This window comes from Ochotona princeps, chromosome 8, assembly GCF_030435755.1.
Source record: "Ochotona princeps isolate mOchPri1 chromosome 8, mOchPri1.hap1, whole genome shotgun sequence".
Lineage (NCBI taxonomy): Eukaryota > Metazoa > Chordata > Mammalia > Lagomorpha > Ochotonidae > Ochotona > Ochotona princeps.
Genome location: NC_080839.1, coordinates 8,369,122 through 8,396,174, shown reverse-complemented (window position 1 = coordinate 8,396,174; position 27,053 = coordinate 8,369,122). Strand labels below are relative to the sequence as shown.

The 27,053-nt window shown below is 46.1% G+C and overlaps 1 protein-coding gene across 1 annotated transcript; it reads right to left on the bottom strand.

The window, feature by feature from the left end:
- Nucleotides 1-839: 839 nt before the first annotated feature.
- On the bottom strand, nucleotides 840-26,170 carry RNF149 (ring finger protein 149). The gene is made up of 7 exons (XM_004594251.4): nucleotides 25,638-26,170; nucleotides 15,392-15,642; nucleotides 14,535-14,603; nucleotides 10,665-10,747; nucleotides 8,406-8,502; nucleotides 4,426-4,627; nucleotides 840-1,551 (listed from the first exon to the last, which is right to left on the bottom strand). Exons 1-7 carry the CDS (start codon nucleotides 26,089-26,091, stop codon nucleotides 1,508-1,510), a joined length of 1,200 nt encoding a protein of 399 aa, XP_004594308.3. The 5' UTR covers nucleotides 26,092-26,170; the 3' UTR covers nucleotides 840-1,507.
- Between the last annotated feature and the right edge of the window lie 883 nt (nucleotides 26,171-27,053).

Genomic DNA, 27,053 nt, shown 5'->3' with positions numbered 1-27,053 from the left:
TTATGGAAACCTACTGTGAAGCTCAAGGCAAGAACATTTCCTATTTCTGAAACTTCTCATTGACTCTAATCACACCGTTTATTCTGGCAAAACTGTTTACTCATTTCAGATAAAGAGATGAAGGAAAAAAGTTTTATAAACCCTTTATCCTAGACAAGGCTACAGGATAAATTCTTCATAATTTTAAAAATTGTTTGTCAGTAAACATTTATTCTTGTTTACAAAACACACATAGTAATCTGTTTAGAAGGAACCAGGAATTCCACATTCACAAATGAATGCCTCAGCTCCGACTTCCACCTGCAAGATGTGAACACAGGTGAGATTTACGTCATCACGTCCTCAGCGGGGCTACAAAGCTGCACATTCCTCTGCACCTCTGACCCACCAGCAGGAGCAGCCAGGTGGGTGTCTGCTAAAACACCAAGCAGTAGGCATTTGACACAGCGGTTAGGACACTGGGATGCCCACTCCCCTTAGTGAAGGGCCAGCTTCAGCCCCAGGTCTGCCCCGTTTCCAGGTTCATGCTAAAGTCCATTCTGGAATGCAACAGTGACAGCTCAAGTAATGGTGTCCCTGTGACACTGGTGGAAGACCTGGGTTGAATTTCCAGCTCCTGGTTCTGGCCAGAAAGGTCTCTACAGCCATGTGGGGAGTGGACGGAAGCTCTGCCATCTGTTTCTTGGGTTTGTTTCTCTGCCTCTCTCTAATAAAAACTGTCCCATATCACACTTAAATGTGAAGATCAAATTATAATTGAAATCAATACATTATACCGTTGAAAAAAGTCAGGATATGCCTACTTCATTTCACAAACAAGGCCATGAAGAACTTAATGCTCATGTATAGTAAGGAATCTTAGTTTTATTTATAGGAAACACTGGACAAATTTTCCCAAAAGTGTCATAAGAAAAAATGCAATAAAAGGGAAAAGTGTAAATCCCAAAGTCCTCTAGTGCTGCTCTCTAATTCCAAACAAGGATAAGGTGTCCCAGGTCTGAAATCTCTATGTGCATACAGAAGTGCAAGAAGGCTGCAGATTTCTCATCTCCTAACTGTAAATTTCCTAAAATGTCTTTCCGCCAGGGAAAGCCCATATGACCAATTACTGAATTAAACAATTCTATCTCAATTATCTAAACAAATCTGTGTGTTCAGACTTAAAAAACCTTCAGAAATAGGATTATCTTGTTTCTGCCGTATCATGTAGCTAGTCTGGTATTTGGAAGCACACCTGCCTTTCAGTAGAGTGCCTCACTTGGTGTCACCTTTGTGACAACCTGAAAGCACAATTATCCTAAATGCTATTTTAGTAGATAAATATGAAGACTAATCAAAAACTTCTGTAAGAATAAAATATCTTAGCCTTTCACATATTAAATCAGAACCTGAAGGTAGAATAATGGACATTGCTTTCAAGTATACAAACTATGTGCTTAAAAAAAATAAAAATGTCCTTTAGTTCAAGCCAAAGTTGTATCCGAGACGCTGTCAGCACGAACATGTGCTAGGAGTCAGGTCCTGCGTGCTGCGGGTCACTCCTGCCAGTGTCTGCAAGAAAGCAACAAAAGCCAGCTAACGTGGGCTGGACAACAGCCCATCCCAAGTTTAAGTTACACAGACATAGCTTCTCATTTAAAGATAACTTAGGAAACGAATTACAGAGGATATAAATGCGAAAATGACAACCGATTCCAGGGAGATAGCAATAAGGAGAAACCTCCCAATGCAGAAAGTTTCCCAGTTTTAGCCCCACAGCACCCTAATAAGCCTGGGGTTACGGAGACACAGCGCGAGGCAGTGGTACTGCAGTATCTGCAGAGGCAAGCATGTGGCAGTGGGGATGACGACTAAGGAAAGGAACAGCTCACATCTCCTGGACATTCAAGTACTGAGGACTCTCAGACACACTGGCATTATTATTCCCATTTTGTAGATGCCAAGAAAGCACAGGAGCTATATGAAATGCAGATAGCTGGGGGATCACCAACAGTACAGTGAGCAGGAAGTGCAAAACCACTTCGATGTCAAAGGCTTCTGATGACCACAGATTAACACTTTAACACAGCAACAAACCAAATACCCTCTTTGCAAATTAATTTTTAATGGTGAAGTAGTACTCATTAAAAGCTCATCCTCCCAGTTTTAACACCAGTTTTTTTAATTGGTAAAATTGCATATTTGTGGCAAAAATTTCATATTTTTGGTGTACACCATGTTTTCAAATATGCATCCACCATGGAATGGCTAAATCAAGTCAAGCAACATATGCATTACAACTTACACATAGCTTTTAGCTTTGAGAACACTTAAAGAAAACTATTGTGCACAATTTTCAAGTATATAATTGTTACCAGTTATCAGGCCACAGAGCAGACCTTTTGAGCATACTTCCTTCTATGTACCCTGGAATCCTGGCTCTTTTGGTCAGGACACATCAACCCCACCTAGTTCCCAGACTCCCTTCAGAGGTGTAGAGGAAGTAGTCAGTGGGAGGGCGAGGAGGAGGAGCTGGCAGCGCCTGCTCTGAGCTCTGTCATTAACGATTTCCAAGTTGCTCACGAGAAGCTGGAAACCAGGTGTTACGGAAATAGAATGCCTGCTTGAAATAACTGGTTTTCTACATTTAAACTGTTATAAGAACATTATATAAATGACCCATCAGTTTACTAAAGAACAATACTTGGGAATAAAAAAAAAAAATGAAGAAAAACAAACCCTGAGCTCAGCCCCAGAACACCACAGGGAAGCCTGGTGTCCACAGGAAACCAGAAGCGCCTGGGCCTGCTCCCCAAGGCCCTGTAGTCAGGGTAAATGCTTCTAAGCTACAACAATCATAAACTACAGAAACCAAATCTACTCCTGAGTTTATAAACACTGGCAGACACCAACAAGCGGGCCCCGCCTAACTCCACGCACTAAAAATAGGCCATTTATGAATAAAACACAGTGTTCTGAGCTGCCGAAGGGAAGATGCTCCTACAGGTCAGCTTCTATCACTGTGCCATTCTCCACAAGTGCTCTCCTCTTCCTAACACCCATCTCAAACTGAAGTTTCAGTATTTCATGTTTTCTTAGCTTCACAGTCACTTAAACATTTTGATATGAATATGATTTAGCTGGAATTTTATTATTTTGGGGAAAAAACATGCTTCCTTGTCCAGAAGAGCAAAATTCAAGAAACACCAACTTTTCCCAGTTGGCAGTAGCAATTCTGATGGGATTTTCTGTTACTTTGTAAAATAATTTTAGGATTAATCTTTAAAATTTCATAATAGGACCTGGCACTGGTTCATATCCTGGCTGCTCCACTTTCCATCCAGCTCCCTGCTTGTGGCCTGCGAAAGCAGTAGAGGATGGCTCAAAGCCACCCGGAAGAAGCTCCTGGCTCCTGGCTTTGGATCAACTCAGCTCTGGCCATGACAGCTACTTGGGGAGTGAACTAGAGGATGGAAGATCTTTCTCTCCCTCTCCTCTAAGTCTGACTTTCCAATAAACATAAATAAATCTTAAAAAAAAAATTCATAATAGCCCAGAATGTTTTTAAAAGAACAAAAATGTATGAATTTGCTTTGCCTTGCAAATATTAAATTTGCAAGTTAGTATTTATTTACTACACAATATTAGGACAACTGTTAAATACTTGGGGGGAAAACTGATTAGTTAAATCATATCTTAAATTATGTGCACTAAAATTTTAAATGTAAAATATAAAGCCCATAATTATTAGCAAAATGCCAGCCAAAACCTACACTTGATCTTAGCAAAAAGGCCAAGAAATGATTAGCCAAAATTTAATTCTGAAATAAAACATCATCCTAAACAAGCATGCTACTAAAGGCAGAATAATGAAAGGGGAAGGTAAATTCCATACAGATTAAAATTTCTATGTAATAAAATTTATGAAGAAGTCAAAAGATACAGAAATTGGGAGGAAATGGAAGACAAAGACCTGACACTTTCAACAGTAACTAACTCTAAGAGTCCATATGGATAACTGGTATCTTCACAGAATCAGCTAGGGAGGGATGGGTACTTCCTGAGAGGCCCAGTGACGCACACAGCAAGGGTTAAGGGCATCCCTGATATTAGCGGGCAGTGCCAGACAACAGAAGCCACCTAAGCAAGGGCTAACACATACAACAGCCTGATTACAAGGTGTCACTCGTCATAAAGGAAATGACAGAAAATCCAACATGCCAGCAACACACAGCTATATATTAAAATAGATTAAAAAGCTGCTTCTTGAAAAAGGAGCTTTATTCAGTGAAAAACACAGCGTGTGTTTGGTATCTTTTCCCATCCTCAAACACAGAAAACACCGGGGCTGCCCAGGGTTCATTTTTTCCTTGGTGTAGTTTCTGCATTTCCTGATCTCCTGCCTGCTGCTGGCAGCCCAGCATGGCGGGCCCCACAAACACTCACCGAGCAATGCTGTGCTTTCTCCTGCGTCCTCCTTCAAGCCGGCGGGGTCCTGCGGCACAGCTTCGCTTGTGGATGCCGACAGCAAGCTGCCCGGGTGACTTCTGTCATCCTCGTCTTGCAGACTCACATGCAGAGTCACCGGAGAAACGCTTCCTGGGGTGGCCTCGGGAGCAGGCAGCTCCTGCACAGCCTCAGGCTCCCCCTGAGATTAGGACAGAAGAAAAATACTTCGCTAAGCAACAGGTTCAAAGCTCATCCACCATGTTGCTTCTAGTTCCCATGCTACTCACTTCTCCTTATCTGAGACTATCAGAAAATCCACGGCTTCTCCTAAGCAGCCTGCTAAGGCCAACACGTCCTTAATTCTGCAACCATTTCTTCCCTTTCGATATGAGCTATTCTACCTTCGGAATCATTTATTGACATAATGGGACGCTACCTTCTGTTTTCCTACTTCTGCTGTACATCATGACCATAACCATGAATTAACTGCTGCCTCACAACACTTTACACACTACATTTTCAAAGATGAACAGAGGGCTTCATACTGTATTTTAATCTTCTCAAGAAGTAAGAAAAATCAGTTCTGGCATCTTCCTTACTGTTTCTCAGCTGCATCCCACTTCCAGTTTCCCTTCACTACCTACTTTAAAGATAATAATGTTAGGCTGGCGACTCCATCAGCATCACAGTACAAAGTCTCAGTTCCTGGGAGCACTCCAGCGAGCCGAAGATGGTGCCACCTGCACCAACTTGGTGTGGGCTCCTGCAGGACACAGCCACTTCCCCAACCCCACAAGGCCCAAAGGCCTGCTGTCTCCTGTTTATCTCAATACCTACCCAAACTTAATTACCTGTCAGTCCCAATCCCAGAGTTCAATCCACAAACATGTCATCAACCTGACTCCCAGCTCAGCAGCCCTCTAATATCAACTCTTGAACTTCCCACTCCCAGGCGGCAGGTGAGTTGCTCCTAGACAGCACTTCAAACACATCTCTGTTGCCATGCTGTGTGTGTGTGTGTGTGTGTGTGTGTGTGTGTGCAGTCCAGTCCCAGCAGACCACAAAAGTGAAATCCTCAAGACTCTGATCCAAAAGACCAAGAAAAGCTCTAACACTTCCGACGACACTCCTCTGACCACTGCTTGCCGAATGAGTGAAAGCAATGGTAACAAGTGGTGACAATTCAAGCCAAAGGATCCTGCCTCGTAGGCCCGCCGTCTACCCGGCTGTGAGGACTGAGCTGGTCACCAGGGCAGAGCGTTCATACCTATCCCAAGCACCTGGTGCAGAGCAGGCAGGGGTGACCATCTACCAGCACAGCGGGAAACATCAAACACAACCAGTAACCAGCACACTTCTGAGAAGTGACATTACTACATGTTGCTGTTCCTCAAAAACACAAGTTCCGGGGACACACATCCTAGACTTCCAGAAGTAACATCTTTAGAAATCAGCTCAAGCTTATGAAAAAAGGAAGAATCTTGACTTCTAATATATGAAGCATGCAAAAGTTAGGATTAAAGTCCATTTGCTAAGGTCAGGGACACACCTTTTAGGTAAGTGTCCAGAAATAAAAAACAGGGTTAAGATTATCCCCTAATAAAGTAAACAGCTGTGAGTGAGCTTCTAAAACCACCCAGGGCCTGGCGCGGTAGCCTAGTGGCTACATCTTAGCCTTGCATCTGCCCGGATCCCATTTGGGCACTGGTTTGGGTTCCAGCTGCTTCACTTCCCATCCAGCTCCCTGCTTGTGGCCTGCAAAAACAGTGGAGGACGGCCCAAAGCCTTGGAACCCTGCACCTGTGTGGGAGACCTGGAAGAACCTCCTGGTCCCTGACTTCAGATTGGCTCAGCTCCGGCTGTTAAGGCCACTTGGGGAGTGAATGCTCACTGTTATCTCCTCTGTGTAGATCTGACTTTCAATTAAAAAGTAAATAAATTTTAAAAGAACAACAACAAAACAAAAAAACACACTTTGCCCAAAGCTTCCAGGATTCCAGTATTTAAAATGTTGTCCCAGAAGGCCTACCCTCTTCTCTAAGGTACAATTTACAAGGCTGAGCAGATGAACCCAAGTTCATGAACAAAGGTTATATCATGGTTATATCATGCTAGGCAGAGCTATAAGATCAACAATCCTGAACAAGCAACATTTATAAATTCCAGAGGAAAGACACTTTCTAGACATCTCAGAATGAGTTTCCAGCAAGATGTTTCCTAAAACCTGACCTTCCCCCTTTGTGTGTCCCTGTGCATTCTGGAAGTTGCATCTAAAACCATAGCTCCCAGGGGCTGGTATGGGGGGTTAGCAGGCTCTGTTCTGTGGTGTTAGCATCCCATATGGGTGCTGGCTCACTTCCAACCCCGCTCTCTGCTTATGGCCTGGGAAAACAGTGGAGGATGACCTGAGTCCTTGGGACCTTGCCCCCATACAGGAGACCTGGAAGAGGCTCCTGGCTCCTGACTTCGGATCAGCTCAGCCATGGCCTTTACAATCATTTGGGGAGTGAACCAGTGGATGGGAGATCTCTCTCTCTGTCTCTCTGTGAAATCTGCCTTTTAAGTAAAAAATAAATAAATCTTTAAACAAACCCCATAATTCACAAGAAAGTATAGTAGCCATCAAGGTGGAGATTTCTTAAATATTTTTCGAGGACACCTTAATCTGGAAGGTGTAACGTTCTAAGTCGACCTGCTGTTCAGAAGGCAAGTTTTCTAAAGAAGTAGAACTGTTTAGTGACGCTATTCAAACAATCTTACATGGCTATTATGGCCTTGAATTGTGTAACATGACCATGATATTTCTGTGCTGTTCAGGGCAGGTGTTGTGGCACAGCAAGTTAAACTGCTACTGGCAATGCCAGCTTCCCATATTGGGGCACTGCTTCAAATCCTGTCAACTTCACTTCTAGTCTAGTTCCCTGCTGATGCACAGTGCAAAGCAGTGACATATGGCCCAAGTGCCTGGGAACCTGCCAACCACATGGGAAACCTGGCTGGAGTTCTGGCCTTCCACTAGACCTAGCCCCAACTGGTACGGCCATCTGGGCAGGGAACCAGCATAGGAAATCTCTCTCTCTCTCTCTCCTTTGCACATATGTTTAGCAACAAGAAAGTATTTTTGATATTTTTAATATGTACTTTTTTCCCAAAGACCCTTAAACAGCATTATTTAATAGAGTATTTTGAACATTAAAAGATTGCATTAAAAAAAAAAAGATTGCATGGAGCCTGTAAAATCAATGAAAAATATGATCAGAAAAACTTTCTCCCCCGTGTGGCTGCCCTCCCTGGGTAAGGCAGTGGTTACGAGCTGCAGCTTGTCATCAAGCAGCCTCATGTCTGCGAGACGGTTCTCAGTTAACTAGCTGTGGGGCCACGGCAAGTTACTCAGCAGACTCTGGGCCCAAATATCTAGTTAGTAAAGCTGGGTGTGAACACGCCGTCCACCAAGGTGGTGAAGATACACACAACCACACAGATAAGGCACCTCGGCACGTGACTGGCTAGCCGCCACTTGCACCTTCCACTCTTGTCTACCGAGGAAAGTCCTATAACCATCTAAGGATCACAGCCTGTTGGACTGACAGGATGGTGATGTGAAAGTGTTGGCCTCAGGTTCCTCACATGTCAAATGTGCTGTATGAGAGAGAACAGTTCAAGGATCCCTAAATTTCAGACATTTTGATTCTGGTTTATTCAGAACTGACTACATGCAGACATTCTGCAGTACAGCTTACCAGAGCACACTGCTCAAGTCATTATAAATTCTGGCATCTCATTCTATCATACATTCAGTACATTTATTTTGGATTGCCTTAGGAACTCGTTTTAACAGAGCAATGTTTTTTCAAAGAACCACAAGGATGTTGGGAATAGCACCTCATCAGTTTCTCTTGCCTCTTGTCAATAATGGAACGGGAATCCCTCAGGAAGAACCGGGGCAAAGGTTGAATATAAACAAAAATGCAACAAACCCAATATCCCAGGGCTTTGATGACATCAAGTTTACACATTGGACACGTTCGGTGATCCAAAAGCCATGGGTCAATGCATATTCTATGAAAAATATGCCTAAAAAAATTAAGTATGTGTTAATGTCTCAGAGTAAATGTTTATAAACTCTATAAAGGATATAAGACATTCTCTAACTCATCCTCTCATTACAATTATCTGACAATACCTCAGCAACAATCGGCCAGTCACCTGCCCTAACTCACTGCTCATCTGCGGTGTGCAGTGACATCCTCCCCGCAGGCCAGGAAGACCATGGCCCATGTGCACTTCATGCCAGGCTGCACACTTTACGTGCCACTGTAAATTACAGGCCCCCCGGGAATGAATGTAGCACAAATAAGCTAAGAAATAAATTAATATTGACTTAACAGATATTGATACTGACTTCACAAAATGATTGCAATGAAAACAGCAAAATATGAACAGAGCATCTGCGAGCCATAAGCTTAAAGAATACTTTTCCCTTCCCTGCCTTAAGCTGGGTCTCTTGGCTGTTGTGGCCACCTAGGGAATAAACTAGTGAACTTCCTCTATCTCTTTCAAAACTACATAAATCAATCATATATTTCCATAAATATATATATAGGGGAAAAGGTCATTTAACATTTTCTTCTTTTACTTATGCATCTTAGATGGCTAACTTTTCCTCTTATGTGATGAAAATCAGGAGTTCTGGGTTTTGGGCTTGAAAACAGCTGTGCAAGCTGAGGGCTGTGACTGGAAGGAGGCTCCTGTGCTCTCTGCACCTGTACCAGCGGTATTCGCAGGCACACACCAAATGTGTGCAACAGCGCCAGGTACAGCACAGAGCTGTTGTATGTGACTATTATTGTTCTCAGAAGATACTTTCTTCAAACAGAAATCCAATATTTACAGTCCAGTTTGTCTTTTGGCCTGTCCATCCTGACTAAACACAAAAGGAATATATATATATATATATATTTTTACAAAAACACAAAAGAAACATTGGCTTTACTGGGGACTTTGTTACATAGAACACAAGAAAATACGGGGAACGGGGGATCCAGTCCCAAGAAGGAGGCCGAGAGTGTGCACAAGCGACAGGCCTGCACCGGAGGGTCGAGGGTAGACTCCAGCCCCGCAGCCAGCATCCTCCTTAGTGCATCCTCCCCATCTGTGCAGGTACGGAGCACCGCTGCAAGGCAACAACCTGCTCTAAACCAGCAGCTAGCACGACCTCACTGCCGTCAACACCCACTGCCCCAATCCCATAGCAGTGCCTCCACGTTTCAGACAGCTACTTCTATTCAGAAAACTTTCATTTTGTTATTCTGAAACTTGTTGCTTCAGTTCATTCAACAAATGATCAAGAATTTAGCCTGGCAAATATCTTTGCATGCATAGTCCAAAAACATGTAAAATGGAACTAAAAGGGCAAATTTATTTTGGTGCAAAAATATTCTGCAATACATGCTCATAAAGTGTCATCTTGTTATGTAAACCAAGCAATTATTAAAAAGGTTTTGATTCAAGTATCCCATTAAATCTCAAACTTTCTGTTGGTAAACAAAGCCCCCGCGGTAGCTACAATAAAGAAGGAAACACTCATTTTATACTACTTCTGAAAGAACCAAAACCCAAGGTGCAAATCACTAGGGCCAGATGCCACCTGCGATCCTGGCAACCCACGTGAGCACTGGTTACAATTCTGGCTGCTCTGCTTTGGACCCAGCATTCCCACTCATCTGCTTGGCAAGGCAGAGGAGGATGACACAATTACTTGGGTCCCTGCCACCATGTGGCAGATGCAGATGGAGTCTGGCCGGACCCAGTCCTGGTCACTGTGGCCATGTGGGCAGTCAACCAGTGGCAGATCAACCTGCCCGCCCTGGCACCTCTGTGGCTTAGCCGCTCTCCCTGCCTACTTCCCACTGTCTATTCGGGGCCCTCTCCTTTGGGGTTCTGCACTCTTCTTCCCTACAGTTTCTTCTGTCCTAACACAGCACACTTTTGCCTTGCTGAAAGTGGATAAAAACTCCTGGGATTGGAATTAGCTTTGATTATGAGCCAACCCATGATAAAAATACATAATGAAACTTAATGGTCATCTATGAGTCTCCTAAGCAAAACATTTTTAGAGTGACACTGAAGTTCAAGTTTCTCTTTTAAGAGATGAGACGACCTTATCATAAAGATATATAACTCTTATGGAAATCTATTATGTAATTTTTAATAGCTCATTAGAAAAGAGAACATACTTGCATGGCAATATTCTGATAATATCCTTTACTTTAAAATTTTCAATACACACTGCACAATTTTCAGGATCAACGTCAATTCCCTGTAAAAAGATGAGAAGTATTTATTGTTAACTTTGGTGTACACTGCATCGTTTCAACTCATTAAACCCTGACTAAATGAGGAACAATATCTCCATTGGTACAATCTGAAACTAAAACAGAAATAATTGTACTCTGTATTTACTTTTGTCACCATCAAAAGGTTATTTTAAAGGTGGATGTCTGCCCTAGAGGTTACAACACGCACATTATACATGAAGAGTGGCTGAGGTGGCACCAGCATGCCATGTGAGAACCAGTTTGAGTTTCAGCTGCTTCACTTCTGATCCAGCTTCCTGCTAATGTGCGTGGGAAAGCAGCAGAGGATGGCCCAGGTGCCTGAGCTCTTGCATCCCCATAGGAGACCTGGATGTGTCCCTGGGCTTCAGACTGACCCAGCTCTGGTCACTGTGGCCATTTGGGAGGGAAGCAGCAGATGGAAGATCGCCCTGTAGTGGTCTCAAACTCTTCCAGACAACTAACTCAATCTTAAAAAAAACTAAATACATACACTCTTAAAAAAAAAACAAAAACAATATTTAACAAATCTGGCTGGAGAGTCACTGATTGCCTAATCAAATATCAACAATATTTAAATACTAAACCAACATACATGCTTTGCTTTTAATACCCAGTGCAGTAGTAGCCTAGTGACTAGTCTTCTCCTTGCATGTGCTGGCATTCCATACAAATGCTGATTCGTATCCCAGTGGCCCCGCTTCCCATCCAGCTCCCTGCTTGTGGCCTGGGAAAGCAGTAGAGGACGGCCCCAAGCCATGGGACCCTGCACCCAAGTGGGAAACGCAGAGGAAGTTCCTGGCTCCTGGTTTCAGATTGGCTCATCTCCAGCCGTCGCGGCCACTTGGGGAGTAAACCAGTGGATGGAAGATCTTTCTCTGTCTTTCCTTCTCTCTGTCAAATCTGACTTTCCAATAATATGTAGATAGATCTTTTTAAAAAAAGTATTCATGTTCAAAGAGAGATATATATATATAGACATGCAAATGCCTGCTGTGGCATGATAAGTTATTTTCCAGATATAAAACATAAAATATGAAGGAAGTGTATATTCAATAAGCTGTCTTCTGATACCATTAAAAAAAATAAATTTGCTAAAAAACAGAGTTAACAATTTGTAAAGGAGAAATGGTAAGTGGCTAAATACCTGAAAATGTTCATCTAACTAGATATAAAAAAATTATAAACTAAATAATGATTTTTTTAATCCAACAGTTAACAAAGGTACAGAAAACCCAAAACAGCTGAGGAGGAGGCAGCATTGTGACACCACATCCCCCTCTAAGGCCTCTCTGGTGGGTGCTGCCTGCACCTGCCTGCTCAGTCCTGTCCCCATCCACCAAGCAGCCAGGGTCAGAGCAGTCATTTGACCCACGACAGCCCCACACAGTGCTCTTTCCTGGGATTCCGGGGACAGAATTCTAGAAGCAGAAATCGCTGTCTCCATACGGCTGCCTCTCTGGCAAATCCGTTTTATGGAAGGCAGTGACACAATCCTTGGATAATCATTCAAAAAAATAGTATGTGGCCATATGCATCATTCACTAACAAAGAAGCAGTAACAACTCCAATTTATATGTACATAATATTATCAAAGTCTGTATTAAAATTAACTTCAGACATTTAAAATTTTACCCTGCAACGAAAGTAAATACTATCACTTACGATTAGCAAATGCCATGCAGAAGTACCAAAATAATTTTGAAGTCCCTAATAATGGTCGGTAAATGCATATTTATTAATTTATTTAAGATTTTATTTTTATTGGAAAGTCAGATTTACAAAGAAAAGGAGATACAGAAAGAAAGATCTTCCGTCTGATGGTTCACTCCCTAAGTGGCTGCCAACAGCTGGAGCTGAGCCAATCCAAAGCCAGGATCCCATTTTCCTCTGGGTCTCTCCTGAGATGCAGGGTCCCAAGGCTTTGGGCTGTCCTCCGCTGCTTTCCCAAACCACAAGCAGGGAGCGGGACTGGAAGTGGAGCAGACAAGGTATGAACTAGCATTCACACAGGATCACAATGCATGCAAGGCAAGGATTTAACAACTAGGCTACAGTGTTAGGCCCAATGCATATGACTCCAGAAGCTGTTTAACAGGTAGATGGAAAAATATTTTTCTGTACAATTTTTAAAAAAGATTTATTTAACTGTATTGAAAAGTCAGATATACAGAGAAAAGGAGAGACAGAGAGGAATATTTTCCATCTGATGATTCACTCCCCAAGTAGCCACAACAGCTGGAGCTGCACTGAGCAGAAGCCAGGAACCAGGAGCTTCTTCTGGGTCTCCCACACGGGTGCAGGGTCCCAAGGCTCTGGGCCACACTTGGCTGCTTTCCCAGGCCAAAAGCAGGGAGCTGGAGGGGAAGTGGGGCCGCTGGGATTAGAACCAGTGCACATATGAGATCCCAGTGCATTTAGCCATTTTAGCCACAAGGCTACCATGCTGGGCCCTCTGTACAATTTTAAAATGTTAAAACAGCTATTTCTTGGGACTATCCAGGCATGCTTTTCAAAAAACTGTCCCAGAAGCATATTTTCAAAACTATTAGGGAACTCTTTATCCATTTACTTATATCCTCAAAGACTTGACTCAGTAAAGCATGCTATATCCTTATTTTTAAGGATAGTGATTTCCTCCTAAGTCGTGTTCCCAGAACATTACAGTGTGGGCTTGTTAGTAATTTATGATGATGAAAGTGTGCAGTGTCACACGCGGTACAGACTCGCCCCCCAAAGAGGCTTGATGATTTGTGAATCAGATGCTAATTAAGCCCCTAGAAGTAATTTTTTTCTGTTAAAACCTTTTTGGCTTAATACACTGTATTACTCTGTTCAATACATGTGGAAAGAAACCAGAACCTTACATAAATTACTAAAATGAAAATGCGTAAGAAAACAAAAGTTATTAGGGAAGGAAAGACAGCCAGCAAGATGATGCCCCCGAATATCTTAACATTACATGTGATCACCAGAGCCGTTAACAACAGTCTCCAGATTTCTAAAAACGTTGATAATTTGCTATTTTTCCTCTAATTTTTAAGTAGGTCATAGAAACATATAAGCACGAAAAGCTAAATTCCTCTCTTTTAGTCTCAATAATTTAGTGAAATGAAAACAAACATAAAAAGAACTTAGCCCAGCATACCAGTTAACACTTCAACACTGACATTCCACAGCAGAGAAGCAGTGTACAAGACAAAGAGCAAATGCTACTGCACCTGCAAGCTTTCTCCTCGCAGGGATTCTGCCTCCTGGATTTCAGATCAACCCTATTCCCAACTGCTTTAAAGCTCTCGGCCTGGTGCGGTGGCCTAGCAACTCAAGTCCTCGCCTTGCAAGTGCTGGGATCCTGTATGGGCACCGGTTCTAATCCCGGTGGCCCCACTTCCCATCCAGCTCCCTGCTTGTGGCCTGGGAAAGCAATCGAGGATGGCCCAAAGCCTTGGGACTCTGCACCCTTGTGGGAGACCCAGAAAGGCTCCTGGCTCCTGGTAATAGATTGGCTCAGCTCTGGCCTATGTGGCCACTTGGGGAATGAAAAGCCAATGGAGGATCTTTCTGTCTTTCCTACTCACTGTAAATCTGCGTTTTCAATAAAAATAAATAAATCTCTACAATGAACTCTTGTATGAAAGCTTGTGCCAGTCAAACTTGTTCAAGCTCCACCAGCTTGACCATGAATTAGCAGCCTGCAAGAAAATTACTCACATTAGAGACACATTCTACAGAGTCTAACCCAAAATCAAAAGAAAACCAGGAAAATATTACCTTCTCCGTATGCTTTACAGTGTGAAGTGGAAGCTGGCCAATAACTTTCTTAGTCTCCTTTCTATGACTCTAGGCAGAAAAAACACACCACTTGATGAAATTTTAATTAAATCACTATTTTTAAAAGTCACAAATAATATAAACAAGTATAAAGGAAAAAAGTCATTTACAAAGCAAAGCTGAATGACTACACTGACAATAACAAGTAAGTAAGAAAACACACAAACAAAAACCAAGCCATTCAAGTATTAATGTAAATAACAGCCAGATGTAACTGAAGAGCTGTTTGGTCAATACTTTTTTTCAGTTCCACGTTTGAAGAAGGAATGAATGTTCTGGTTACCATTAGCAAGACAGTACTTGGCAGAGGAAAGAGCCCTGCCAAGCCCAGTGGTAGGGAGTGAGGCCTGGGCATGGTTGTGGGGGCCTGGCAGCCTGGGTGTGGCTGTGGGGCCTGGGAGTGGGCACACTGCTCCTTGCTGGCCCGAGACAGGACCTCCCTAAAGCAGGTGGCTGCATAGCAGCTCAGCGGGGTCCCCTGCCTCTCGGCTCCTGGCCTATAGGCTTAGGCAGAGCAGCAGGGTTCTATAGGCAGCAGGCCTGCCCCACTTCATGCCCCAAAAAGGACAAACTGCCTTATTTACATAAATCAAGTGTGCAAATTTCAAGGAATCTAATTCCCCACAACAAATCTGTTATATTTCAACTGAAAAAGTTATTTCCAAAAAGTTGCAATAACCACACATGATAATGAAACTAACAAGATAACAACACAACAACTTCAGGGAATATAAATATATCTCATTTTTATGAATTATCTTTTAGAAAGCAAAATTATAAGAGTTAGCCATAATTACCTGCCTTCCAAACTGTGAGCCCGTGTACAGGAAGCGCTGTATGTAGTAGAATATAAGCCAGGCCAAGGAGATGATCATCATGGTGATAAAGGCGATGGCCACAAACACCACAGACTGACTGTTGATGAACTCCTGCACGTGGCGCATGCCAATCCCGATGGTCATTTTGACTGGAATGCCTTTTTGCACCAGATCCAAAATTTCTCTTCCTTTTGGGTAACTAATCATAATGACCACTATATTTCCTGTTCCTGTAGGGAAAACAAGAAAAAACAGAATAAAGACCCTAAATACAGAGAGAATGAGCAGTGTTGGAGCACTACGCCCGTCTACACAGTTACACACACTGGAACACTTCAGTGAGATGGATAAGCCTCAAGGTGAACACCAATTATAAAAAGTCGTTCCCAAAGAGAAAAAAAGACCAATTATCCTGGAAACAAGCATCAGTGATCTTTAAACGGTTTCAGAGTTAAGATGACAAAAATCTAAGTTTCAGAATGATTTCTAAGATCCTAAGTATATAAACACAGTCACGAAGAATCTCACAGAACAGTTCTACTTTTGAACACTAATACCCAATGCTAAAAGCAAGCTGATTAAACCCAGGAGGCGAGAGAAGAAAATCCCCCATAGTTATTATCATTAAACACTGCCATTTCCCCAAAAGCATGAGTACACACAAGACAAAGCGAAAATAAGCAAGCAAGCAAAAACAACCCAGAAAAGCAGGACAATAATCATCTCTAAAATTAATGGAAGAATCATTTTAGCAAGAGGATTCTTCTTCTTTTTTGGATTTATTTTTATTGGAAAGTCAGATTTACAGAGAGATGGCGAGACAAAGATCTTCCAGCCACTGGTTCACTCCCCAAATGGCCCCAATTGCCGGAGCTGAGCCCATCCAAGGCCAGGAGCCAGGAGCTTCCTGGAGGTCTCCAACGCAGGTGCAGGATTCTCAAGGTTTTGAGTCATCCTCTACTGCTTCCCCAGGCCAGAAGCAAGGAGCTGGATTGGGAAGAGGAGGAGCAGCTGGGAAACAAACCATAAGGGATCCCTATGCCTGCAAGGCAGATTCAACCACATGAATTAGGGCACCAAGCCCAAGGTCTTAAACATTGCTACTTCACAAGTCTGTTTAGGGAGAAATGAACAGAAAGAATTTTAAACAGCAAAACAACTAAATAAAGCAGTATAGTACTGACACATGAACATCCCACAAAACAATGGGCTGACTGAAAAACCTAGAAGGAGACTGAGATCTCGCAAAGAATCTAGAGGGTGATGAGGAGAATTCCAAGGGCAGGCATCTGGAAAGGCCATAAGATACTGCTCCTGATAGTGGACATCCGGATGCCGGGGCTGAGGCCCAGCAGTCTAATGGGACTCCCAGCTGAGTCCCGTTTCCAACTCCAGCTTCCTGGCAATGGTGAGGCAGCCCTGACACCCACGTGGAGACACAGTTCCTAAACACTAGTTTCAGCCTGGTCCAGCATCTGTAAGGGAGTGGTGGATGGGAGCTACTGGCCTCTCCAGTGAGCCGGACCAAGTGCACGCACAGCACCTGGACGCCACCTGGAATAGCGCCCCACGCTGGGAAGGCTGGGTGTGAGTCCTAGTGTCCTGCTGCTGATTGCGGAGGCCACAGGAGCCGGCTCCAGTGCTTAGGGTCCCTGCCACACATTCCAAAGACCCAAACCCAGTGCCTGGCTCCTGGGTACAGACATATGGGGAGCGAACCACCAGATGTAGGTATCTCTCTGCTCACAAACAAGCAAAACAAATGAGATAAAAAAAACGGTCTACTATGGGAAAAAGATGTAACATAACAAACAAATAGTTAGTTCCTTTGGGCCAGCACTGTGGTGCAGGTTACGCAGCAGCCTGTGACTGGAAAGCTGGTTCAAGTCCTGGCCACTTCACTTCCAATTTAGTTCCTTATAACATACTTGAGAAGACAGCATTGATGGCTGGGACTCCTGCCACTGACGTGCGAAACCTGAATGCAACTGCAGGCTCCTGGCTTCACTCAACACTTTAAAAAGTGTGTAATTCAATGATTTTTACCATATTCACAGGACTAAGCAACCAATGAGCAACATGTCATGTTTTCATCACCTCCAAAAGAAATCCCGCGCCTCCTGGCAATCTCTAGCAACTGGCTCCCAAACCCAAGAAGGCTGCAGGAGAGATGAAACATGGCCAACGGCAGAAAGACAAAAAAGAGCAAAGCAGCTGCTGCATTACCTTGGCATGAGTAACTATACACGGCTGGGGCAAGGAACTACAGGGAGCAACAGGTAGGGACATTTTTATAATGGGCACACCTCATACACCCAGCAATTCCACATCTAGTACAGCTCCACACACATGTCCTTATGGAAGTACACTATGAAGCATCTACAGGGCCCGCTGCGGTAGCCTAGGGACCAAGGTCCTCTCCTTGAGCACACCAGGATCCCATAATGGCCGCCAGTTCGTGTCCAAACAGCCCCACTTCCCATCCAGCTCCCTGCTTGTGGCCTGGGAAAGCAGTCAAGGATGGCCCAAAGCCTTGGGACCCTGCACCCATGTGGGAGACCTGGAAGAGGCTCCAGGCTCCTGGCTTTGGATCTGCTCAGCTCCAGTCGCTATGGCCACTTGGGGAGTGAATTAGTGCAGGTAAGATCTGCCTCTTTGAAGTCTTAAAAAAAAGAAATATCTACAAAGATACTGTGAATTTTTTTCTAAAATTTTATTCTTACAATGTAAATAGCCATCAAACATAAAGCAGCCATAGACACTGCAGATGAGTACCTACACAGGTAAAAGCAGCAGCCTGACAAACACTCATGGTACTCATAACAGAAGCGGCATGCAAACCTGACTGGATAGCAAACCGGTGTTAAAACACAAAGAACACCCCAAGAGCAAGTGTCACACACGTCTATGTGCTACCCATGGAAAGCCACTCCAGAGACCAGGGACCAAGAGAGCCTCTGGGGAGAGGAACAGAGCTGACAGGAGGAGGAGGGGTGGGGGGAGAGAGTGTACTTTGCATAGGAAAAACTGTGCACCATACACACATTATTTACTCAGAGAGCTCTAAAGTGAATATAAAGAATGCTTCCTGAAATGACCCTGAAACCACATCCTAATACTATTTTATGGCAGCAAAGAAATTTCACCTGTAGCTGATCTACTGTGGATCTTAGCCGCGGGATTCAGTTACTGAAACACCAGAAGGCCACTCGTGTGGGAGCCAACCCTGAGCCACACCAGGGCCAGGGCGCAGCCTGCATTGCGCTCCCAGGCGCCTGTGCCATCCCCGGGGACGCCCTGGCAGGATGGCACTCACCATCTCCAGGAAACCACACACCATTGTGTCGGTTATGCCACATGTAACAATTACACGGTACTCTACACAAACTCAAAGTCTTTCACTAAACCTCCACACGTGGAAACTTTCAAGGATGTCCAGGAAGAACAGCTCCATGAACCTTATGTTCCTATTTCAGCAAAAAGTGTTGCCACGGGAAACAAAACTGCTTCGATGCTGATTATGGGAGAGCATTTCTGATACTGATGCAGCATTCTCTGTGTCATAATGGGAAAACACAATTTAAGCCACTTTCATATTTCTGTCCCTTAAAGCAGACAGGGGCCACGTGGAGAGCTCGCATCCTTAAGTGGGTTGCCCAAACATCACAGACCACCTGGAAAACCAGGTTCTAAGGTCTGAGACCCAGCTCCCAGATAACATCTCCTGTCCTCTCTTCCATTTAGGCCTGGGCTTAAATCTGTTTTGCCCCCCTCCTTTTTTTTAAGATTTATTTATTGTTATTTGAAAGGTAGTTACAGAGACGGAAGGAGACAGAGATCTTCTATGTATTCACTCCCCAAATGGCCACAATGGCCAGAGCTGAACCAGTATGAAGCCAGCAGCCAGGAGCTTGCTCCAGGTCTCCCATGTGGGTGCAGAGGCCCAAGGACTTCAATCCTCTTCTACTGCCTTCCCAAGCCACTAGTGCGGAGCTGAATGGAAAGTGGAGGCATACAGGAAGCTGGCACCACAGGCGGAGGCTTGGCGTGCTACATGCCATGACCAAAGGCAGGAGGTTCTTTTGAAGGCTCTCTCATGTGGGTGCCAGGACCCAAAGACTTGGGGGCCATCCTCTGCTGCTTCCCCAAATTGGAAGCAGAATAGCTGGGACTCAAAGCAGTGCCCAAATGGGATGCTGGCACTGCAGGTGGCTTGACGCAAGCCCTTGAAGAGTCGCATGGACTTTCTTCTCAGGCGGCAGGACTCGGGACAGAGAAAGCCTGTAGAACTGTTTCTTTCCCTGGGCCTCAACACGGCCTGACCGAAGGAAAGTCCCTCTTGCACAACAAACAGGGGAACCTATACCTCTCCCCACTAGATGGGGTGCTGCTTAAGGGCACAGGTTTTTTTTGTTTTGTTTTGTTTTTACTTAGCTCAAATTTTTTGTTTGTTTTTTCTTGTTTTGTTTTGTTTTTTACCTAGCTCTGCACATCATTGATGACCAAAAACCTGCTTGTTGAACAACTGACACTAAAACAAACAGCGAACCACACTACCTGTAACACAATTGTGTTCCTCTTATCACCTTGTCAAAAACAAAACAACTACAAAAGGTACACATTTCTGACTTGGCCCATAACTCCAAATTCTGTGATATTTACATTCCCTCACAAGGAAACTAAAGGGAATTTCAACATTCTGTTGAAGGAGATGGGCACTAGGGATATATGTAAAGTGCTGGATTGGATTTCTGTTCTAGAGAACTCACTGAGACACAGCCAGAGAACCCCATAAACTCTCAGGCTTTCTTTGCGTCAGCTCACGGATGTGTCACACTCACTCCACTTCTCCCCCTTCCCTCGAGAGTCCTTGGGTGGATTTTCACAACTCAGCTCAGGTTTCCACTGCAGGCTTCCTGGCCTGACCTCCTCTACTCACGCTAATAGTAACCCTCTTAGAGCTGCGCCCTCCTGCACAGCTGTTCCAAGGCGTCCATGGGCCTCTCCAGGCAGGCCAAGTTCCACCTGTTCCTTTCTACCTACTGGCTTATAGCCTTGACACCACACAGTGCCCAGAGGAGGATTTCTGCACGGACTGACCTATCTGAGGGATCTTCTAGTCCTACACTGAAATAACCCACATCAGAATTACAGACTTCGAAGCAGGGCATTAGCACAGGAGAGCCAACAGAACTGTCTTTGAAGTCTGAAGCCATGATGAAAAACAGCTGTTTTTACAGTTGGCCAATAACTACAATTCTCTTTTTGGCATTTTGGCATTTTAAATTAGATTCTGAGCAATCTGGCTTGCTGAAAACTATCCTGGATTTCTTGAATATACTGTTCAGCAGGCTTAGAACTTTCGCAGTTTTCCCAGTGCACGGCTGTATCTCAAGAGCCTCAAGCTTTGGCAACTGCTCTTTTCTCCACCAGGTATGTCCTGTACACTACTGCACGCTATGCACACCTTTCTCACTGATCTAAAAACTTTTATTTAATTATTTATTTGAAAGGTAGGGGATCTGGAGTGATAGCTCAGTGGCTAAATCCTCGCCTTGCAACTACCAGGATCCCATATGGGCACTGGTTTGTGCTGCGGCAGCGCCACTTCCCATCCAGCTCCCTGCCTGTGGCCTGGGAAAGCAGTCGAGGACAGCCCAAAGCCTTAGGACCCTGCACCCGTGTGGGAGACCTGGAGGAAACTCCTGGCTTCGGATTGGCTCAGCTCCGGCCGTTGTGACCACTTGGTGAGTGAATGACTGGATGATCTTTCTCTCTTTCTGTCTCATCCTTTCTGTAAATCTGCCTTTCCAACAAAACTAAAAAGGATATAGATGGAGGGTGGGGTGTATATTAACATCTGCTGCTTCACTCCTTAAATGGATGTGATGTTTAGGACTGGGCTAGCGGAAGCTTGGGGCTGGAACTCCAGCCAGGCCTCCTATGTGAAGTCTAAGCACTTGGGGATCTCCTGCTGCATTCCAAGGCAGCATTAAGAAGCTGCATCCCAGCTGGAGCACCCAAGACCTGGACTGGTGCCCACACAGAATGCTGGCACTGCTGCAGCTCAATTTACCTGCTATACATCGCTGTCCTCTCCGCATCAACATTAATCTGTCCTTCTAAACTGAGCCTTTCTAGAGAGCATCCTAGTTAGGCCCACCTCTGGTAGGCTGTGAGGAGTGTTTCTGTCTTCCTACAGAACCAAAACACAGTTTAAATTTGAATCTAGGATTTTAAAATCATTTGAGATAGTGCAGCATTACAGATTACTAAGAATTTATTATTCGCTCACAAAACAAAGTCAGAGATTGTTCCTACATCTTTATAATCGTCTCTCTTCCCAACCCAACTCTGGCCATTTCCTCAAACACAGCTTTGAACTTTCCAAGTCCCGAGCATCCAGTAAGCAACAAAGGAATGAACATGATGGTTGACAGGAGAGATTTTCAGCTGAAGGACCATCTACTAACCAGCAATGTCCTGCAGGAGAGCTTTCATTGGAAGGACTTGCCTGTGATCCCACTGCCATCTCCTATACCTCTCCATGCCCGCTGCATGTGCCTACCTCTGAGGCCTTTGGGGAAGGCAAGACATTCCAACCCAAAAGCACTTCTTTGACTTACCTCAAGCTGGTGATTCAAGAGACAGCCTGCCCATGCAGACACAGCAGTGGCTGGAAGAGCCGTCTTCGTGCAAAAAGAAGCGGACAGCTATCTACATTAGTAAGGTCCCACAGATGTGGCCACAGGGGTAACCAACAGCAGCCCTTGGCCTGGGAGAGACATTTCCAGGATTGCCCAGACAGGTGCCGACACCTGGGAGACTCCACCACAAAATAACACAACTCATGTCTGCCATGACCTCTCCCTACCGCCACCCCGTCCTCCCAGAAGGCCAACTCATGGTGCCTGGGCAGATGTGTCGAGTCCCCTATCCTCTCAGAAGGCTAACTCATGGTGTCTGGACAGATGCATAGAGACCAACCACTGCACCATGGGCACCTCCGGGGTAAGCACTGTTACACACAGCACACCTGGCCCACACGGCCACCCGACAAAAGTAGCTCAGTAAGCAGAGCTAACCTTGGCTATCAGCACAACATTCCTTAAAGTGTTCTCAGAGATTAAAGTCACTTTCCTAGAGCCACGATAATACAGATCTAAACTAAACAACAACAAAACAGAACTGTACTAGAGTCTAGAATAGACAAGCAATGGGTTTTAGAAAAACCTACAGAAATTTTCCCTCCAATTTGGGGTGGGCCCACCAGTATTTGTTTTTACAGGCAGATCACAGCAAGGCACATAGGAACAGCAAGGTCACCAATCAGCAGATTTTTCTGCCTCCACTCACTTTTTTCCTTCTTTTTTTTTTAGATTTTATTTTTTTATTGGAAAGTCAGATATACAGAGAGGAAGATCTTCTGTCAATTCACTCCCCAAGCAGCTGCAACAGCCAGAGCTGAGCCAATCCGAAGCCAAGAGCCCGGAGCCTCTTCCAGGTCTCTCCACACGGGTGCAGAGTCCCAAGGCTTTGGATCATCCTTAACTGCCTTCCCAGGTCACAAGCAGGGAGCTGGATGGGAAGCAGGGCCACTGGGATTGGAACCAACATTCATACGGGATCCCAGTGCGTGCAAGGCAAGGACTTGAGCTGCTAGGTACTTGGACCCGGCCCTCCAGTTGCTTTCTTACAGGAAACCTAACTCTGAGCTGCTTTCCAGGCTCAGCAGAATCGCTTGAAACCCAAGCACGCCACAGCGGGCTTCTCTCGAGGCTGCTTCATTCCATCTGCACAGAAATCATGATACAGGAGCCTAGCAGTTAAGACACCTGCATCCCACAATGAAGTATGTGAATTAGTTTCTCAGCTCTGGCTCCTGACTCTAGCTTTTTGTGAACAAGGACCCCGGGGATGCAGTAATGGGTCTTGTCACACACCTGGATGGAGATCCCAGCTGCCCCCACCCTCCCAGCCCCTCACATACCTGGCATTTGGTGACTTAAACAGAAGATGGGAACTTGCTCTCTCTGCCTCCACGGACACACCGCGAGCCGCAGGTAAGTCAACATTACAGTTTCTGGCCTCACAGTTCTGTCTGGATGCCATCTCCAGGGTTCCCTCCATTTACTCTGTAACACTGCCACCAAACTCATCTCTTTCAGGTCAGTGGTCCCAAATGTTGGATGATTTTTCACCACCCCCAAACCCAGCATCTGGCAGTATCTGTTGACATTGTGGATGTTCACAGCTGAAGGCATCCTTTGGCGTTGTACCGAGTGGTGGCCAGGAATGCAGCTACACATCCCACAGACACAGCGTCTACCATAACCAGAACGACATGATCAGACTGCCCTGTTCTCCCCAGCCAGTCATTTACATTCTTCTGAGTCTCTGTCTTCTCATTAGATTTCAAGTATCAGCCTTAAAGGGGCAGCACCAAGAGCCACTGCACACAAAACAAGGTCTACAAGCGGGCATTTTTCCCCCCTCAGTTTTTCTCTCAATCAGAATTGCTCTCGTGCTGTGCAGTCTAGAATGGATGTGGAGAACGGAAACAGAATGATTTCACATCATCACCATGTTTCCGTGAGGTGAGCGTCTGACAGTGGTTAAGACACAGCTTGCAAATGAGGGCCTGGCTTGAGTGTCAGCTCAACTTCTGACTGCTGGCAGGTAGCAGAATCGGCACTGTTGGGGAGACCCTGGCCCTGGCTTTACCCTCGCCCAGCCCTGGCTGTTGCAGGCATTTAGATCATGAGTCAGCAGACAGAACATCTCTCTCTCTCAAAAGTACATTTTCCTGAGTCTGGAAAATTATATGTTGATAATGTAAGTGAGCAAGTTTGCTGGACCAGGGGCAGAACAGGCACCCTTGCCGGGAAAGATGTGAATGTACTTATCCAAAAACGCAGTAGGGGCCAGCACAGTGCGACGGCAAGTTAATCCTCTGCACTGCGGTGCCAGCATCCCATGTGAGTGCTTGATATCCCAGCTGCTCCACTCCTTGTGGCCTGGGAAAGCAGCAGAGGATGGCCCAAGTCCTTGGGCCCCTAAAGACCTAGAAGAAGCTCCTGGCTCCCATATTAGCTCAGCTCTGGCTGCTGCTGCTATCTGGGGAGTGAACCAGAAGACGAAGACCTTCTCCCCCCATCTCTCTTCCTCTCTCTGCAAAATTCTGCAACTCAAAAATATAAATCTAAAAAAAGGGAGTAGATTTGAAAATTCTGAGGTGATGAGCCTGCTGTTTGATGGAAGGAGCCAGTCTCGGCAGAGCCTGGCACAGCTCCTGGATGGAACTACTAGTGCGCGTGGGAACAGTGCTAAGGTGCAGGGGACTGCTCCGTGAGATCTGACAGCATGCAACATGACAACGAGCTGGACTTGTGCCCACAGAAGAACCCACACCAAATGGTCGTGCCAAGGGCAGTGCCAGCAACCAGACACCTGCCCTTATTCCCACCTCCCCCCAGCACTGTCCCTGAGACCTCCGCCTCCTTCATTCAGATCACTCCTGCCACACACTCCCTCGATCTGTGGCCAATCTTCCTGGATCAACTGCCCTAACTGGCTCCCATCACCACGATCCTACGAAAGAGGCCAAATCCTGCCTCACTTCTCTGCCCTCTTCCTACCGTGAGGGTTCTGAACTGGCATCCAACTAACTAGAACAACACAAAGCAGAAGTGCACGACAGGAAAAGGATGTGTCACACACACACAGAGGAAGCTCGCGATGAGTCAACACAGAGCTTTTCCCAAGGCGAATGTGAACTCAGAAGATGTGACTGCAGAAGCCCTGCGTCACCCACCTTTCTTACCCTGGGCTCAGCGACCAGGACGCTATTTCACACAGCGAGACTTGGAAGCTATCGTGCCTGAAGACGTCAACCTCCGCCCGAGGATGGCCAGCTACCCAACAACTCAGTACTTCTGGAACGAACATCACCCACTTTACCATGCGCAGCTCGAGACTCGAGGAATCAGATGGGCAGCAGAGCCAGGGAGCAAGTGACGCAAGAGCTAACACCCAGGTTTTCTGACTCAAACATCTAGAACATTCAGACACACCTGATGCCACCAAACTCTCACTTCACGTGAGATGGAGAAGAGCACCCCAGGGAGCCACCGCCTCTCCGACTCCCAGCACCCCTTCGAAGTCCCGCACGGGTCATCACGACCCCCGAGGCCGAGCAGGCCGCCAGCCCGGCGCCCCGGCTCACCCGCGTGGGACATGGGCGCCGTCAGGTTCCCGTAGAGCTCCTTGTTGTACACCACCACGGCTGAGGCGTTCCTCCGCGCCGCCACCAGCACCTTGTCCTTGAAGGTGCAGCCCCCGCGCGCCACCAGGGCCACCCAGGGCGCGGCGCCCCGGTCCCCGGCGGCCGGCCCGAAGCGCGTGTCCGGCGCGCACCCCTCCAGGTCCCCGGCCGGCGTGCGCGGGACGCCCACCAGGCCCTGCGCGCCCTCCTTAGGCGAGCTGTCGCCGAAGCGGCCGCTCTCCGACACGCTCCGCACCGTCAGGTTCGTGTGCGGGTCCACGTACTCGGTGCGCACCACCGCCGAGTACCACTCGAGCTCCCGGCTCCTGGTGCCCGGCGAGCACACGGCCAGGACCAGCAGCGCCAGCGCGCCGCGGGCCCCGACGCCGGCCTCCCGCCGCCGAGGCCTCGCCATGGCCGCCGCGCCGAGCTGCGGACGAAGGGTCGCGGGTCGAGAGGCAGGGGGCCCCCCGGGCCGAGGTGGCGCGGGGTTGCAAGACGCCGGGACACACCGACGCTCTCCGCCGCCGCTCCCGCGGACAGTGAGGCCGGCCGCTGCGCGGGGGCGGAGCCGCGGCGCACGCGCACCGGGAGTGGGCGGGGCGACGAGGGCCCGCCCGGCCCGGCCCATCCGCCCTGTGCGCAGGCGCGGCGGGGCCCGTCACGTGAGCAGCACCCCAGCTGGAGTTCCGGGGTGCGGTTGTGGGGCGCGGTTGGACCAAGTAGAAAGTGGGGAGACTCCTGTGGGCGGGCGTGGGGCTGCGGTGCCTCGGGGTCGGCTCCAGGGGTGAATGTACAGAGGTGGACTGTCGGGAAATTCTAATTTCTACCCTCTGAAACGTCTTAGATTCAGTCTGTGATAATCCCCATAGATAAGAACAAGAAGGCTTTGCCTTTCTGAGCCATTTAAAAAACTGTACTTTTGACCTAAGAAATTCAAAGGCATATATTTATTAAGATGCCTTTTGTTGCCAGTCTTGTGATAGAGTCCTATGTTTTTCTCAAGTGTTAGCCTTTGGGAGGGGGGAAAGAGGTTGAATATTTTCTGTATAAACGAAATTTTTGAAATAACTGCATCAAGCTACAATGTAGATAAACACATAAGTTGCAGACCATTCAGTAAAAGGAAAAGAGGGGAAGGGTTTATTGCTTGGAAATAAATCCTGGGTCACAGAGAGTTCATGAAAAACTGTGGATACAAAGCTTGTTTGTTAGATAACATTGAAGTGATTTGCTGCGCTGACACCGTGCTAGGGAATGATGTTCTGCCACACAAACTCGGAGCTTCTTATCCAGGAGAAAGCGCCTTATCAGACCCAAGTGGACAACTGATTAGATCTATAGGGAAGATCTATTGGAGAGAGGACTTTGGGAAAA